We start from the raw sequence: 17,308 nt of genomic DNA on the forward strand, positions 1-17,308 counted from the left end.
CTGCAAAAAATAGCTGTTAGGAATAGAATGTGTATCGCCAGAATGTTTTTGTTTACTATAACATATAGAAAAAATAAAAACACATATAAAGGCAAAAATTTTATCATAGTATAAAAATACTTACGGTCTACCATGCTCATTAGTTCTAAGTTTTCTGTCAAGTATTCAATATTTTGCGTTTTCAGTTACTATTAAATTGAGTTGCCTTCACTTAGCTAGATTATTTGATTCTATTTTTCGCTCATTTTGGTTTAATGGGGATCATTACCTTTCTTTTGAAAAACTTGTTTTATGGAAAAAGCTTTTTTTCAGAACTTTCCTGTTGAACCTCGTGAACCACGAAAACAGTCTTTATGCTTGGAGAATTTTTTGCCATCCAAATGAAATCACCAGTTTTTGCCTCGTTAAATATATGGGTAGTGTATTTGTATGAATTTTGTATTCATATTCACTAGTTAAACCTCTCAATTTCTTGTTGGACTCTGGAGTCGACAGCTTGAATTGTTTGTAAAATTTAATGGTGAAAGCATTCGTGAGTGGTTTTTCGTTCAAGAACACGTAGTAGGGAGACATTAGTATTACCGATTCTCGATCTCTCAACAAATGATGCATAAAGAAATATACAATTTTTCGATGAGAAGCTGGTTGGATAGTCTACAAAAATAATACTTCCATCCCGCTGATGGTTCCAGCGCTTTTAACATTGATTATGCTATTTTTAAACCAAAATATTTTATTTCTAAAACACCTCATCACTCGTCAGTCCCTCCTCAGGTCAGAAGTGAAAGACATCACTCTTGTCAAATAAGAAAAAGAAACCAAGAGTATAAATTGTTTGATCGAAAAAGGATTTCTTTTCCCAGAAATAACATATTTACCACATAAAGAGTCCCATCCCTTATTCACCTCATCATTGAATCTTTTCAATGCAGAAAATTTGGATTTGTGTGTAAAACATGGTTACTATGAACAATTTTATCAGTAACAACCGCTCTCTGAGAACGTACATATCCAAGTCTATTCCATTGACTTCCACGTTTATAGATTTGCATGTGGTTGTCAAAAAATCTAACAATGAAAAACCAAGTGCTGCAGAGAGGCTATCCTAAGAAAATGGTTGCTATACAATTTGTTTAGACAAATAAGTGTCCACATAAATAGAAGGTTGGTGAGCACAAGGAACAGTATATCAAACTATGCAAGTTAAATACAGTTCAGGCTGATGACTTCAGAATCTTATAAGAAATTGCGAGGTTTGGCCATTGGATATGAATATAAAAAAGACACTGACACTACCAATATACTTAGAGAGGTGACAACTAGTGCTTTACACTTGATTGGGAAAATTAGTCGTGAAGTATTTAATATACCCCAATGGATGCCTCCCAATCTAAAGATTGATATAAAGTCAGAACTTGCTCTGTCCGATTTTATCTTGTGAAAACTACTTGCCGTTGCATCTGATGCAACCGTCTCTCTCACCTGGGCAATACTTCATGTATGAAAACAACAGACCATGAGTTCTGTTGCTTTTGCAATTGAAGAATTAGAGCTAGTGGAAACAATATCAAACTGCTCGTTCTGCTTACAATCATGAAAGTAAAACAGTTCAAAATAGGGATGGAACCTTTTAATTGACAGTGAACTGATATAAAATTATTTAATCGGATATTTCGAACACATATACAGTGTTCATCATAAGCAGTAAATTTTTACTGCTGATTTTGAACACTGTATATGTGTTCGAAATATCCAGTTAAATAATTTTATACCTGTTCACTGTCAATTAAAAGGTTTCATCCCTATTTTGAACTGTTTTACTTTCGTCATGGAAAGGCAGTGTGGTCTTCGAAGTTATCTGCGCATACAATCATGAATCAACGACATATTGCTATAGGTTCACGTACACTCATCAATTCTTCATGGCGAAAATCCTTCAAAACTTTCTCTGCATTTTGTAAAAAGTGTTGGATCATGCAATTGGATCATGCACAAACTCTCTGCACAAATTTAAAATGTTCTGATTTTCATCTATCTTATGTACAGTAAATAGAATTTCCATTCTATAATTTATTCTTTGAAAAATCCTCCTGGAGTCTATATGAGTTGACAATGTAATACCTATTGTGTATGTATTCGCAACTATTTAAAAATGTATAACTGATGCAATGTTTTCAAAAACTCATGGCATCAGTGTATTGGATTTTTCTGGTGCTCAAGATGTGAGCATTGTCCGAATGGATACTGTACGTTTAGAGTGTACCTTTGCTTAGCTGTTGGTGAAGGGTATAGCATTCATCTCGCTAAATCAATTTGGAACCTATTAGGAAATCACCCCGATGGCAGGGTTCTGTTAGGCTTGACAACATGAACACAAATCACATAATCAATGTATTCAACTTGGATCCGCACATATCCAAATACACTTACGGATTTCTATTGCATGCCCTTGGATTTCTTCGAATACATTCAAAGGGTTAACAATACCACTATCATTGTTAATAGTAGTCCGTCAACAGTAAAGACGGGTTATTGGGTATGCATCTTTCAAACAATGATGAATATTGGATTTTTTAATCCTCCTGGCCTCCCGTATGCATTCTAAACGTCTCACGTCTAGAACTTTCTTGAGCAAAGTGGAAAACCTATTATTTGAAACCGGATGCGAGTACAAGATTTATCGACCAAAATCTGTGGTTTTCATGCACTACTGTATTTTATTTTTTGATTTCATGGCTATAGAAACAGCTAATTTCTCAGTATTTATGTAGATAATTCTCGACCGAACGACTTTCTAGTTGAAAATTCCTTTTCCTACCTGTCTAATGTAGGATTCAGTCCCCTAAAAGTAAAGTGATTTAAAAATATTCGTGAATTTATTCGGTAATAAGCAAAATATGACAACTATTGTCAAAAACTATTGACAACAATAATTTGTGGCAGCTCGTCAGGATTCAGCTTGTACTCATCTTCGCATGCAAACTCTGGGTCATATTTTCTACAACACAATGTAACATCACCATCACCTTTATTATATCTCTTGTAAAGTCAATAATACTATTCTGATTCATAGTATAAAATTTACGTTTTTCAATTTGCTTATTTGAAACAGGGTTACACACGATATTCTCATATGAAAAATCACTTTTTTAACATTCAAAATAAACATCAGTATGTTTATAATCATAGTAGCCAGTATTTTCACAGCGATATGGTAAAAACCAGACTTATTATTCCAGAAATTGAAGCGGAGACCAGGTTCTTCTTCCCAAAACAACTTAAAACCACGACGATACCAGTCTCTTAAAAATAAACTGAAACCTCGTTAGGTTTTTTTTCCAATCATACCAGGGTAAGTATCTTCCCATTGATTAAATCTGTTATAGTGACAATTTGAACATAGGAAACCTCTAATGTGAGAGTCACAAGCATCTTCAAGACAGAAATTACAATCTTTAATTTGTAAGCGTATCCTCTCTGCAGTTTGCGTGGATTGCATAATCTGCACTTTCGTCATAGTCATGAACAATTGTACGATTCTCACAGGATGATCAGTTTCTAAATTTATACAAACATAGTGGACATATGTATAACATTCTTCACTGCTGACTGTCTTACTTCCAAAACAACTTACTTGCGATCGATAAAATGAATGTATGTCTTACTTCTAGAGGAAGAATAATCGAGTGACATCACCAACCGGTTTGGTCAGGATTTTCGGACTTACTTAAATCGGGTCTAGATAGTGTTCAAATGCAAATCCACAATAGCATTTTGGTTTGTTTCAATTATTATGTCAATAAATTGAGTAAATGCATCTGGCTCGCGTCATAAAAGTCTCATGCAATAGTCCAAATATGGAGAATTCTTTTTAATTATATCATCAATAATTCTTTAGAGAATATTTTCCTTTGAACTGACAATGCTTGAAAATGATCATTTGGAACCAAACACTTTTACAAAGTCACTAGATTCCGCATAATTTTGTTGGTTCAAAAATCCATCCATTTTAATTCTGACACTCTCACTGTGGATTATATAATAACACAGTTAAAGAATAAAGGTTCTATCTACCTTCTTATCGCTAGTAAAATATCCAACAAATTTTTTTTTTTCAAAAATGGAATAGTAACAAACTTATTCCTTTTTATCTATTGATTCAGATCATTGTCTTTAATATATTTAACCAGTGCATTTAATCTATCTTGCAGTCTTTGTATATGCATTATATTCACTTGTACCGCAAAACACAGCTGTTCTTCCAACTTGAATTTGCTCAATAATATCGCATGTCTTGCTAACATCTCGTCGCATTCAAGGGTTAGCCGACTATCTCTTGTAATTCCTACTGCTTCATTAGGTACCCTAGGTTTTATTTCACTGCTGCTAGCGCCTTCAAGTCTCATTTGGGTAAAAACATCTTTTGCTAACAATATGCTAAGAACAATAACCACAATGTTGACGCATTGAACTCTTTTTCAATACTGTGGTAACTGTACCGTAAGTTCTATCAAAACAAGTGTAATTGACCTTAAAAACCTGTTTTCACTGGATTATAAAGGTTCCTTTGTAACCAAAACAAGTAACGCTCGATTACATCAACTTCATAAGTAAACATTGGACTAAGATCAATTTTTACAGCCGGGGGTTCCCCACTTAACTAGCGGGCCCTGATTGTTTTTCCTAACTTGCCCTCGTAGGTTTTTGAACAATTGCTTAACTGTCAAAGAAGAAAAACAGTTGCATAAGTAAACAATTACATAACAAGCATCTCCCATAGTATTACTTAACAGACAGGTGTTTCTTGAAGAAAACAATTGCATTGGTAAATAATTACGTAACTAGGTAAATAATATAAGCAATACCAGCGTCTTGAGGTATCGGCAATTCCTATAGTATACCCCTATGGTCGTCGTCAAACGTATTATAGCGTCACTACTGACGAAAAATACAAAATTCCACATTTTTAACAGAGGAGATTAAAACTTGTATAGTATGGTTCTCTGATAAGCTGATTCGGATGGTTTGAATATCATTATGATTCATTGTCTTTTAGGGGGTGTTCTCCCCTTTTTCTAAAATTAGGCAATTTTTTTTCAGTCTTCTAGCCTTTTATGGGTAACACCGAACTTAATGAATCTTATATATTTGGAATGAGCATAATAAGTTTATTCTTTTGATGTATTTATTGATATTAAAATTCCGTTTTTCAGAGTTTCGGTTACTATTGAGCCGCGTCGCTCGCTCCTTACTTACAGTTCGCTACCACGGACTGTCTGATCTTCTTCTTCTCCAATCATACAACAAAACAACGTATTTTGACGAATCAAATTTTCGGCATCTGAGTGATTTTTGCCTCATTCGGCAATATGGTAATTGACAATAATGCAAAACTTCAGAACGTCATTAATTTCGAGTTTGTGTCCCAAAATCCAAAAATCAATAACGCGGCTACCCTTTCGCGTTAGGGTTTATAAGTTGACTGATACTGACAACTCCAATGGCGCTGCTGCAGATAAGCACGGTTAATGCAGGGGACGATGGGAAACTGCTACACTTGAAGAGCATAGGGATATTAGCATTTTACCAAGAATTTATACATTATCATCCAGAAGTTTTTTTTCCTTAGCCTTGCGGTGGTTTAAGCGACTTATATAAACGCTCACATTATCAGTTAAAGTTGTTTTAACTAGATATTTCTATTGTTCTTTTCATGGCTTGGCTAAAACCAAATAACACCTGCAGCTATAACAAATCTCTCAAATCTTCTTGAAACTGGATACAGAAAGAGAGAAAACTAAGGTGCGAGGGAACATGGTTTTGAGGTTAGTTTTTTCTGTGATTGTGAGCAATTTAGATTCGACTTTTGCCTGTAGTTGGTCGTTGCCATTTCCATTTGGTCTCCTGTGACCCCCTCTCAGGAGATAACGCTGTTTTTCCTACCTCGTGGGTACTACAATATTGTCAGTCGTCTGTGCGTTTATAACATTTATATACACTGCGTTAAATCCTGAATCCACGGAGCAAAATTATCAAAATGCTTTATTTGGCAACAATATGTTGGTTAACGCAAATTAATCGAGCTTCAATCTTAATACCTCCATTTCTAGGTTACAAAACAAGATGTAATGGATCAGATGGACAGTAAGCCGTTCCTTATTAGCTTTGGGTTTGGTGTTCTGAAAGGAAAAGTACTCTTACTAAAAGGTAACTTCAGTCTAAACCTAGCTTCTCTAACTATAACTCTATAGCAATAGTTATTTATACTTCATCATTTTTCTCTTTTTCACATTTTTTTTCTCTTTTTTTATGGCACTTGGTATTTACGAAGTGACATATAGCAATCGCAATTTCTGTCGGTCTGTCGGTCCTGGTTTTGCTAGTTTGGGCACTTCCAGATAAGCTGGGACAATGAAATTTGGCAGGCGTATCAGGGATCAGACCAGATTAAATTTGAAATAGTTTTCCCGATTTGACCATCTGGGATGGGGAGTGGGGGGACGGTTAATTCGGAAAAACTAGAAAAATGTGGTATTTTTAACTTACAAACGGGTGATCGGATCTTATTGAAATTTGATATTTAGAAGGATATCGTGTCTCAAAGCCCTTTTTTTAGTCCCGACCGGATCCGACGACATTGGGGGGAGTTGGAGGGGGGAAACCTGAAATCTTGGAAATCGCTTTGAGTGGAGATATCGGGATGAAACTTGGTGGGAAAAATAAGCACAAGTCCTAGATACGTGATTGACATAACCGGAACGGATCCGCTCACATTGGGGGAGTAGGGGGGGAGTAATTCGGGAAAATTAGAGAAATTTGAGGTATTTTTAGCTCACGAACGGGTGATTGGATCTTAATTAAATTTAATATTTAGAACATTAGAGGGATCTCTTATTTTAAATACCGACCGGATCCGTTTTCATTGGGGGACTGGAAATCTTGGCAAACGCTTAGAGTGGAGAGATCGGGATGAAAGTTGGTGGTAAAAATAAGAACAAGTTATAAATATGCAAACCGGACCGAATCTGCTCTCATTGGGGGAGGGGGGATATAATTCGGTAATTCGGAAAAATTATAAAAAATGAGGCATTTTTAACTTACGAACAGGTGATTGGATCTTAATGAAATTTGATTTTAGAAGGACCTCCACAGAGCTTTTAAATCCTGGCCGGATCCGGTGACATTGGGGGTAGTTGGAGGATGAAACCAGAAATCTTAGAAAACACAGAGTGGAGAGATCGATAAGCACAATAGCACAATAAGCACAAGTCCTAGATACGTGATTGATATAACCAGACCGGATTTGCTATCTTTGAAGGAGTTGGGGCGGGGGGTGGTTAATTCGGAAAAATTAGAAAAATCAGGTAATTTGGGAAAAATAGAAAAAGTGAAGTATTTTTAACTTACGAACGGGTGATCAGATCTTAATGAAATTTAATATTGAGAAGGACCTCGTGTCTCAGAGCTCTTTTTTTAAATCCCGACTGGATCCGGTGACATTGGGAGGAGGAGCCATTCTCTTTGGGGGAGTTGGAATGGGGGGGGGGGAATTTGGAAAAATTTGAAAAATGAGGTATTTTTTACTTACGAACGGGTGATTGGATCTTAATGAAATTTCATATTTAGAAGGACCTCATGTCTCAGAGCTCTTGTTTTGAATCTCGACCGGATCCGGTGACATTGGGGGGGGGGAGTTGGAGGGGGAAACTGAAAATCTTGGAAAACGCTTAGAGTGTAGAGATCGGGATGATACTTGGTGGGAAGAATAAGCACTCGTCCAAGATATGCTACTGACATAACCGGATCGGAGCTGCTCTCTTTGGGGGGTTTGGAGGGGGGTAATGTGGAAAAATTAGAAAAATTAGGTATTTTTAACTTACGAACGGGTGATCGGATCTTAGTGAAATTTCATATTTACAAGGACATCATGTCTCAGAGCTCTTGTGTTAAATCCCGACTGGATCCGGTGACATTGGGGGGAGTTGAAGGGGGAAACCGGGAATCTTGCAAAACTTTTAGAGTTGAGAGATCGGGATGAAACTTGATGGGAAGAATAAGCACAAGTTCTTGATACGTGATTGACACAACCAGACCGGATTTGCTATCTTTTATGGAAGTTTAGGGGATTTCTAGTACTTTGTGAGAGTTCGAGAATAAGTACAAGTTATAGATACGTGATTGACATAAGTGAACCGGAGGGATTTCTAGTGCTTTAGCGAGTTTGGTGCTTCTTAACGTGCTAGGATGATGAAATTGATAACTCTAGTGCTGAGTCTAATATTAGGTTCCCACCTCGTTACTAGTACCATATGAGCTCTTGGCTCTTGTTTTTGTAAGGAACGGTGATTTGATGATTTTGGTATTGGACTAACTATAGTTTCATGCGTTAATGTTAGATAGCATTGACAATGAAAGATGTATTTTTCATCAGGACTTTTTAGGAATATAAATCTGCTATGGAAATTTTCTGTCAATGAGAGTAGAAGCAACTCCATACTGCTAACTAGAAAGGCAGCTCTAATCACTGAGCGATGGTGGCCTACTGTTTTTTTTTTCATAGAAATTGTATTTTCAATGTAGCTTTACTGTTCACAATAGTAAATGAAAAAAATCTAGTTCGCCTAAAATGTATTTAGTTTATTATGGCGTATATCCATTTCCATCCATTTCCAACGTAAGAAAGTTATGAAAACACAGTTAGTTTATTCAGTAAAAGAGAGGGAAAGAACATTTTCTCAGCTGAAATATTCAATAAAGTAGAAACATATTGTATAACTATAGAATCATATTTATTTGTGTAGGTCTAAGTTTCAACCTCACTCTTGTAAGTGTTTTTTTTTTTATCTTTTTTAATCCATATTTTATATTTAGACATGGATAATCTTGATGATGACGTCGGTGTAATGTGGTGAAAAAGGCTCCTTCCCTACATCTCTTTCTCTTTCCCCCTGTTTCTTTCCCCCCTTCTCTCCTTCTCTATGTGTTTGTGTTCCTCTGCCTCTCTCTTAATTGTCTTCTCTAATTGGCTATTCTTAAATATTTTCAATAATTTTTTTTTCAGATTTTGGTTTAAATCCGAGTGATATATGTGCAGATCCCTGGGTACTTGGGCATACTGAATTAAATTTAACAGAAAGAATAAATATTCTGAAAAAGTCTGGAGTTCAAAAAATAAAACCATGGCAACTAAGATGCTCTGTCAAGAATTTAAGAAGGTAATTTATAACGTTTTTTTCCTTCTAATTTGGAATCACTAATATAGTAATAACAAATCCTGATCAGAAAATCTCAATGTGGGTGTTGGATTTCTCATTTATGAGAGTTTGAAGAATTGGATATGACAGCACCTCTATGTATCGTTTCATTTGAACAGTAGTTCAATAAAGATACGACAGAAAAGGGGTAAGTCATGAACAAATAACAATTGACATTTTGTTTTGCTTTTTATGCCATTTAATAGAGAAAAACACGCTTATTAATATATTCAAAATAGGCAACACTGCTTCTAGGTGAAATGGGTCAAATTCACCCTTAAAGGGTAGAGGAGGGGACAAAAGGCTAAAAGTTCATTATGCGATATTGTATAGAAAAAATGTCTACCATGGGGTTATTGGGGTCGTATATTAAGGAAGTGAATGTAAAAATGGTCCATTACCATTATAACAGGTATATTTTTGGAAACTCCTCTTTAGTGTTGAAGTTTGGGTGATTATTTCAATAGACAATTACATATCCCATTTTGGCAAATAACGTGTCCTTTCTAGGGTTTTCTTGGTCGTAAATAATGAAAAAGGGAAAGATAGGACATAGAACTTTCAAAAACTGACACCTATGCTATCGAGTGGCAAAAGCAAAATACGGAAATTGTAATAATTAAAAATAAAATCGTTAGTACTGGGGTTGGTAACTGGTAAGGGATGTTGTTGCCATATTTGTTAAGTCCGCCCTCAAAGTGCGAGGGGGCGGCGGCAAAAAAAATCATGAAAATTTGTTACAAGAAATAACGTTTATTTCTATCGGCGTCGTGAAAAAAGGAACAAAGGAACGTTAAAATACTAACAGATAAATTTAACATGTGCTAGTAGCCTGATGTTCTATCAGTATCAATTGAATTCAGTAATTAGTCCTTCAACTGCGAAAGAGCAACTAGGACTCTACCTTCCCGTTTTGAATAGTGGAGCTCTTCTTCCCATACTTCAGTAGAACGGTGGAAGCAGCTTTCAAAGGACATTCAACCAGTTCTTGGCTTTTATCGAAACGCCGTAACCATAGCCAATAGCAGTTTTTAACAGATATAATGGAGGGCCTGAAACAAAAGACCAGACGTAAAGCAGACTTGGGAAATTTTACTGAAAAGAGGTGCTTATTACCCAAGGACGAATTAATAATAAGGTGAGGTTCATCCGCATGCTCGGTGAAAGCTTATGTGAAAGGGTGATCGACATTGTTCACGGATAAGGCGACGTGGATGTGAAGATTGTTAAAACTACTGTTGAGAAGTCTAGTACTCTTCCTATTGTGCTAGTTGGTGATGAAAATGACTTATTCATTCTTTTATTGTTTCATGTCAATAGCGATTCCAACAAGATATATTGTTCGCCAGAAGCAAAACACGGTGGTAATAATTGTTGTGTGAGATATACACAAGATTAAAAGTAGCTTGGGAATAGAGCTCTGCAATTCCATACTATCTTCAAGATTTGCCACCCGCACGTGCACTGGGAAGTCCCACTTGCTGTTTGTCTATCATCAGATCCAAAATTGAGTGAAAATAGCAATCTCAACCCTCTTCGAGGGGGATGTAGGTACAAAGAAATAGTATTGGTTCTGACGATGACTGATTTGTGTTCGGCTCCATTACAGTTTCTAAAAGTTTTGAAGTGCTCCTTTAAGCCGAATAGCTGTGACTCGGAAAGATACTTATGTAAGTAGTTGGGTCTGGATTGCTCTATAGCTTGCAAATCATGCAGTGGGATGTCCTGCCAGAATGCCCTGAATCTGAAGACGATGGCACTGTCTTTAATGCCGATAATTTTTGGAAGCTTTTCTCTTTTTATTGTTGACAAGGTGAAAATAATTGAAATCAAAGTTGTACAGTTTACTGCCTAATCTTTATATTAGCTAGTTTTTGCTACATTATTAAATGAACCATACCTTATATATCTTGAAGCATTGGATTTTTTTCTCTTGAGCAGGGTATTCGATTAAGTTGTTTTCTACGCAATAGTTCCGTCAATTTATTCCCTTTTCCTAATCTGCGATCAAGAAAACCCTAGAAAGGACTCCTTGCTAACTAAAATAGGATATTTTGTTGATTATTGGAAAACCCATCTCACATCCAACTCTAAGGAGGAATTCGCAAAAAAACCTTCTTTACCTTCATTTTCGTTTTCTACTACCTCAATAATCCATAAAAGACATCTCTTTCTATGTTTATCACGTAATAAACTTTTTAGTGTTTTCCCCCCTCCTCCGTACTTAAAGGATAAATTTGACCCATTTCGCCTCGGGGTAGTGATGCCAACGTTGGATACGCTAATAAGCTAATTTTTTTTCTGTCGAAAGCTATTAAAATCATTTTTGTTACAATTTGCCCAAGGTCTAACCGTTGACTGTATTGAAGTGTTGATCCACAAGGAAGCCGTCAAATCCTTTTCAATAATCCGTTCTGATCTTTTCGAATTGAAAAATAAAGTGTTTTTTTTTTGTATTGGTGATAACGTAAAAAGATGGAGAGGTATTCCCTATTATGTAAGTGTTGAATTCCTTCAAATTATACTTAGGAAGTAGTTTCAACCACAAATGTTTTTCTTTTTTGGGTTCTTACTGTGCAGCTGACTGAATAACAATAACTTGTTTTTGTTCAGCCCACCAATAGTCTAAGATCAATTCTTATTAGTTTTATTTTCCTCGTCATCTTTACTATGGGTATAATCTTTATTAGTAAGAAACAGGACAATTGAAATACTTTTTTTTTACGAACTGTTATTTATTATGTAGGTTTTTTGTTTAGAAATAAGCAAAGCTGCCTTAAAAGGAAAAATTTATTCTTCTCGTTAAAGTGACTGGGCCTTCTGTCATTTTTGTATATGGTATTACATTCCAATCGCAAGTCCGGTCCATAACCTCAATAGTTGCAGCTAATTTTAGAATTATTCAGTAACCGAGACTTGACTCTGTCCATTCACAGATTGTGCCATTTGATTCACAGGTTTCAGTTCCTTTCAGTTGTTGAATAAAAATATTTATATTGTTGAGATTTTCTCTTCACACAGAATCTGAACGCGCAGAAAAAAGAAAGGTGCTGTAATGGAAATATTGCAATGCTCTGAAGTTGGTCAGTATACAGGGGGGGGGGGTCTGGGTGTTTATTTTTGTGTTTGTAAAAGAAAAGGTAGATCCAATCTTTATTTTAAGAAATGCTTTTGTCCGTTTGGATACAGTTTGGTCACAAGAATCCTCTAAAATATTAAAAAAAGTGGTCTAGACGTTTTACTTTTTTTTGTCAAATATTTGCTACCGTTTCTGACATTTTGTTGCTTGTTCTGTAAACAATCTTGCACGCATAATGTAAGGTGTCTTAAGAAAATTAATATTATTTGAAACTGAACTTGATTCTTGATGTTCAGCTTAGTAGAATAAGATATAACCCAAGCTTAATCCTTTTATGCTAAAAATTTAATCTAATGATTTGAGATTTTATTTTCTTCACCTCTTTGATCATAGTGGTTTGCTGATCTAATTGATTTTAAGGTTGTTTTGGTTTATTAGCTGTAGCTTGTGATTTCAAGTATCTGTTTTGAGAATATTCTTTTCTTCCCTTTTGTTTCTGGTGGGAGTGTCGCTCCAGAAAGAAGCATTGTTTGATATTGGTTCTAAATCAATGAGTATTCCTACAAGGCATATTAGAGGATCTATACGTGAATTTAGCTTTTTATCATTTAGTGTCGTTAAGCGTCAATAAGGCATCAGTGGAGTTTAATGCAATAGTGCTATTGTCACCATAAACCGCAATAATGGAGTTTATGTCTGACTCTGAACCAAACACTCATTTCCCACAAATACTACCTTATTACATTAAGCAAATTTATGGATTTTCAGATTCACTTTCAGTTTAATTGTATCTAAGGTTTTACGATGAAGATTAAGAGATTTTATTCAAAGATTTATGCTTTTAAAGAGTGTGCGGCTGGGTGTCTTTATAACCTGTTAGGGAAAACACTCATTTGATGGTCGTAGTCTGATTGATGTAAGTAGGACACAGATAATTCATTACGGTTCGGAAGCCTTCGACATCGAAGGCTAAAAAATTAGAAACAGTTAAAGTGTTGGCTCATCAAGAATAATGCTGAAGTACGAACGTTTCGAAAAGTTGAACATTTTACTGAGAAATTGTGAGAGAATTGTTTTAGGACTTTGTTTGATTGTGTATTAAGGAAGAGACTGAAAAGAAATGTGGTTCAAACCGACTGACTAAGTCAGTAATGAAAAAAAAAGCTAAGACAGTTAGGCTACGATTTATAGAGAAGGAACATTGAGCTGTAAAAAATTTCACTGTTTGGCATTCAGCTGGGGGTGCTGTCAAACAAAAAAGTGGATTTTCTCTAATGGATTTGGAAGAGCTTTCAAGAAAATATTCAAAGGGAGTGGGAACTTTATGGGAGGAAGCTGAAAGGAAAGCACCGAATAGAGTGGAGCTGAAGAGGGATATGTGTAGTTTATAAGGCCCTAGGTGACTTGGTGCTAAGATGAGTTGTTGATTACAAATGTAGATTAAGTGTTAAATAATGACCTAATCGAGGGACAAAATTTATTTCATCTTTGGATTAGAGCCGGACCTCACGGATTTGAGCAAAACAGTTTTTAAGGTTTGTCTGGCCCTTGTAAAAAAACAACGGAAGTAGAGACGAAGCTTTTTGGAGCCCCTGCCCCCTTGAAAGCTAATAAACCAGGTTGTTTGGTGTTATAAACAGAGGACAGTATAAGAGTTTTCACCAATAACCGCCTATAAAAGTGTTGATAATTTTGGTTATTCTATTAGATTAATGGTTTAATTTTTTTTTGTAGATTTATCGCTACAAGTTCAGCTGCTTACCAAGCTCGAAGTTTGTATCCGGACCTAAGAGAATATTTTAAAGAGAAACTAAGCACAGATGAAACCACAATTGATATAATGTTGGAAAAAATTCCGCAGCTGAATCAGTATACTTCTTTTGAGAAAACAGATGAACTCATTGATTTCTTGTATGAACAAGGATTTACATCGAACCAGATTTTAAGCGGCCCTAAAATTCTAACTTTTTCAATTGAGAACATACGGGAAAGGATAGCGCATATTCGTAGACTTGGATATGATATAAGTGATGTTCCGAAGTATTACTTTTTTTCGGACACATATCATTTTAAGAGATTGCGTGAGAGAATACAAGCTGCTGCGATGGATCCTAGTCTTAAAATTGGCAAGTCTCGTCGCTCGTCTTCCTATGCTTAGATTCTTTTTGGAAAAAAAGCATATATCATAACCTCTATTTGAGGTTGTGCATATATCTTAATATCATAACCTCATAACCGCATATATCTACACTTTATATACCATAAAGCGTTGGTGAAACAATATTTGATTCCACATAGTCACATATCTAATGTAAGTAGAAGACATTCTAAGTAAGCCAAGTGAAAAGAAAGAACGCGAGTTTAGGCCAAAAGGCACAATCTCTTATATATTTTAAATTATTTTATCCCAAATTTCATGCGAAGATTAGGGTTCCTGTATTTTAGGAAGAGGGGGCTTGCCATATACCCTCGCATCGATGTGAAGTTTGTATCGTGCATTGCAGAGAGGCAAAAAAGGAGGAGGAGGTTATACTGCTATAGATTAATTTTGGACTGCTTCTATCAAAACTCGGTGAGATCGTACACGAGTCAAAATGCTTATTTTGATTGTACAAGTTTTTATCCTTGTTATTACCTCTCCCCCTGGTTCTAGTGCCTATTTGTCTTCCCTCGAGTAGTGATAATTGCACACATGGTTGGAATTATCATTAGCAGCAACTTTCATAGAAATTGAGAATTATAAATAAACCGAGAGTATATTTTCTTAAGTTTTATTTTATTTGAGGAGAAACGATCTTGGAAAAAAATATGAAATATCAAAGCCGACTTTATTGTCGATATTTAGCATATTTAACTGTAACGGCTGTACTGCAATGGAACTACATATGAGAGGAGATTATAGACCAATGCTGAAGTTATAAGTAACAATACAAAAGAATTCACCATTTTCCGGTGATTTGAGAAGGTTTGTTCATGACACCTGCCTGGCGATATTTATCAAAAACATGGATGATTGTAATATAGCTTGTAAAGACTATTGACCAACCGTTAAGGAATCGTGGGTTCTGTGGATCATGCTATACAAAGGTTTATACCGAAACTGCGTTTCATAGTGAGTAATAGATAGCTTGAAATAAATTTTTATTTTAATATGAAGTATTTTTTCCATTCAACAGAGGAAAAACTGCGTAGCCTTGGGAGTGAAGTTTCAATGCTCCGAGTTTTCACAATCTGTGTTTTATAGTTTGAATTTTTCGTTTATTTCTATTCCAAATCCAGGTTGTTTCCGCAATGAAGATCTGTTGTTACTTCTGCCATTCTACCTAGTGCTTTAATTCGGATCATTTGTTTTATTGTCACCCTTTGGATAAATCCTACTTTGGTTTCAATCAGCAACAAAACCAATACTATGAGGAATAATCAAAACCAATACTCTAAATCACTTGTAACAAACCGAAATGTTAAATCACTTGGATATTAAAGGAAATCCCAACATCGTACCAAAATAGGGAGGAAGATCTAAAGAAGAGCTAATTAACCCTGTTAAATATGTGAAAAAAAGAAAAAAGGCTTTAAAAAAGTATCTTAAGACCAGCAAATTTATTAGAGGAAGTATACATGCGAATATTGCGTCTGCATAGACAATATCGCTTTTTTCAGCTCCTAACTTTGCTTAGTTTTTCGTTTCTAAGCTTTACTGGCCTGAGATTCTGTTTTTAATTTCTTTCAATCTATAAGAAAGTTTCTGAAATGGATACTTTCAATATAGAAGAATAAACTAAACCTGAAGTTCTGGGCAAATCTTAAATGGGCGTCAAAATATGAGTCTGTAAGAATGGCAAGCGACTTGCATATTTCACATCGTTAGTTCTAACGATGAAATTAGCCTAAGCATTTGCATAACTTCGAAAAAATGGGAAGCAAACCCGAAAATGGAGGAGACTTGACAAAAGTTGCACCATCAGATTCATCATATCAGAGAACAAGGCCCAAGGTCAATCTCTTATCTACATAAATACGAAGTTTCTATTTTTTATGAGAATGGTGATCAGATGGGCGTGTTTATTTGTTTTTTCCAAGAGATGATTTTATCGGTGGGATTTTATGTAATTTTTGGTGCAAAATTGCGGTTTTAGGTTGATGAAGGCCAACATTATATCGAGCAGAATGTTGAGATACCCAATCGAGCTTTAACTACGGAAAATGGTACTTATCTCTTATAGCCACCACGCTCAAGTTCTTGGTCGAATAGAACTGGCTTATTGCTCTATTTCAGTGTTTACTTGGTAATATCAGCTTAGTGTGAGAGAGATAAACTACAATGTACATGTATTTGAATTAAATATCAAACAGTTCGTGGTAACGAACTGTAGTAAGGCTGAATAGCGACCCGGCTGAATAGTAACCAAAACTCTAAAAAACGGAATTTTGATACCAATAGTTTGCCTGATTTTCGAAAATAGGGGGGAAACACCCCCTAAAAGTCATAGAGTCTTAACGAAATCACACCATCAGATTTAGCGTATCAAGGAACCCTACTGTAGAAGTTTCAAGCTCCTATCTACAAAATTGTGGGATTTTGTATTTTTTTGCCAGAAGGCAGATAACGGATGCGTGTTTATTTGTTGTTTTTTCTTTCCAGGGGTGATAGTATCGATCCGGTGGTCTTAGAATGTCGCGAGAGGGCTCATTCTAACGGAATTTGGATTTAAAAGTTCTAGTGTCCTTTTTAAGTGACCAAAAGAATTGGATGGCACCTAGGCCCCCTCCCACACTAATGTTTTCCCATAGTCACCGGATCAAAATTTTGTGATAGCCATTCTATTCAGCTTAATCGAAAACCTAACAAATATGTCTTTGGGGACGACTTCATCCCCCACAGTCCCTGGGAGAGGGGCTGCAAGGTACAGACTTTGATTATTGTTTACATACAGTAATGGTTATTATGAAGTGTACAGTTTTCATTGTTTTAAAA

At 35.6% G+C, this 17,308-nt stretch overlaps 1 protein-coding gene across 4 annotated transcripts in view; it reads left to right on the forward strand.

The window, feature by feature from the left end:
- Positions 1-17,308, forward strand: part of LOC136031263 (uncharacterized) — a 437,122-nt gene that overhangs the window by 50,569 nt on the left and 369,245 nt on the right. For 3 of the 4 annotated variants that reach the window (XM_065710690.1, XM_065710691.1, XM_065710689.1), the window contains exons 4-6: positions 6,111-6,207; positions 9,062-9,215; positions 14,068-15,483. In XM_065710690.1, the coding sequence (XP_065566762.1) occupies positions 6,111-6,207; positions 9,062-9,215; positions 14,068-14,491 (675 nt within the window). In that variant the 3' untranslated portion in view covers positions 14,492-15,483. Of the gene's footprint in view, positions 1-6,110; positions 6,208-9,061; positions 9,216-14,067; positions 15,484-17,308 lie in introns of those variants that run through there. The other variant, XR_010618474.1, reaches the window with a different exon arrangement.

The sequence above is a fragment of the Artemia franciscana genome, chromosome 9 (assembly GCF_032884065.1).
Source record: "Artemia franciscana chromosome 9, ASM3288406v1, whole genome shotgun sequence".
In the NCBI taxonomy this organism is placed as follows: Eukaryota; Metazoa; Arthropoda; class Branchiopoda; order Anostraca; family Artemiidae; genus Artemia; species Artemia franciscana.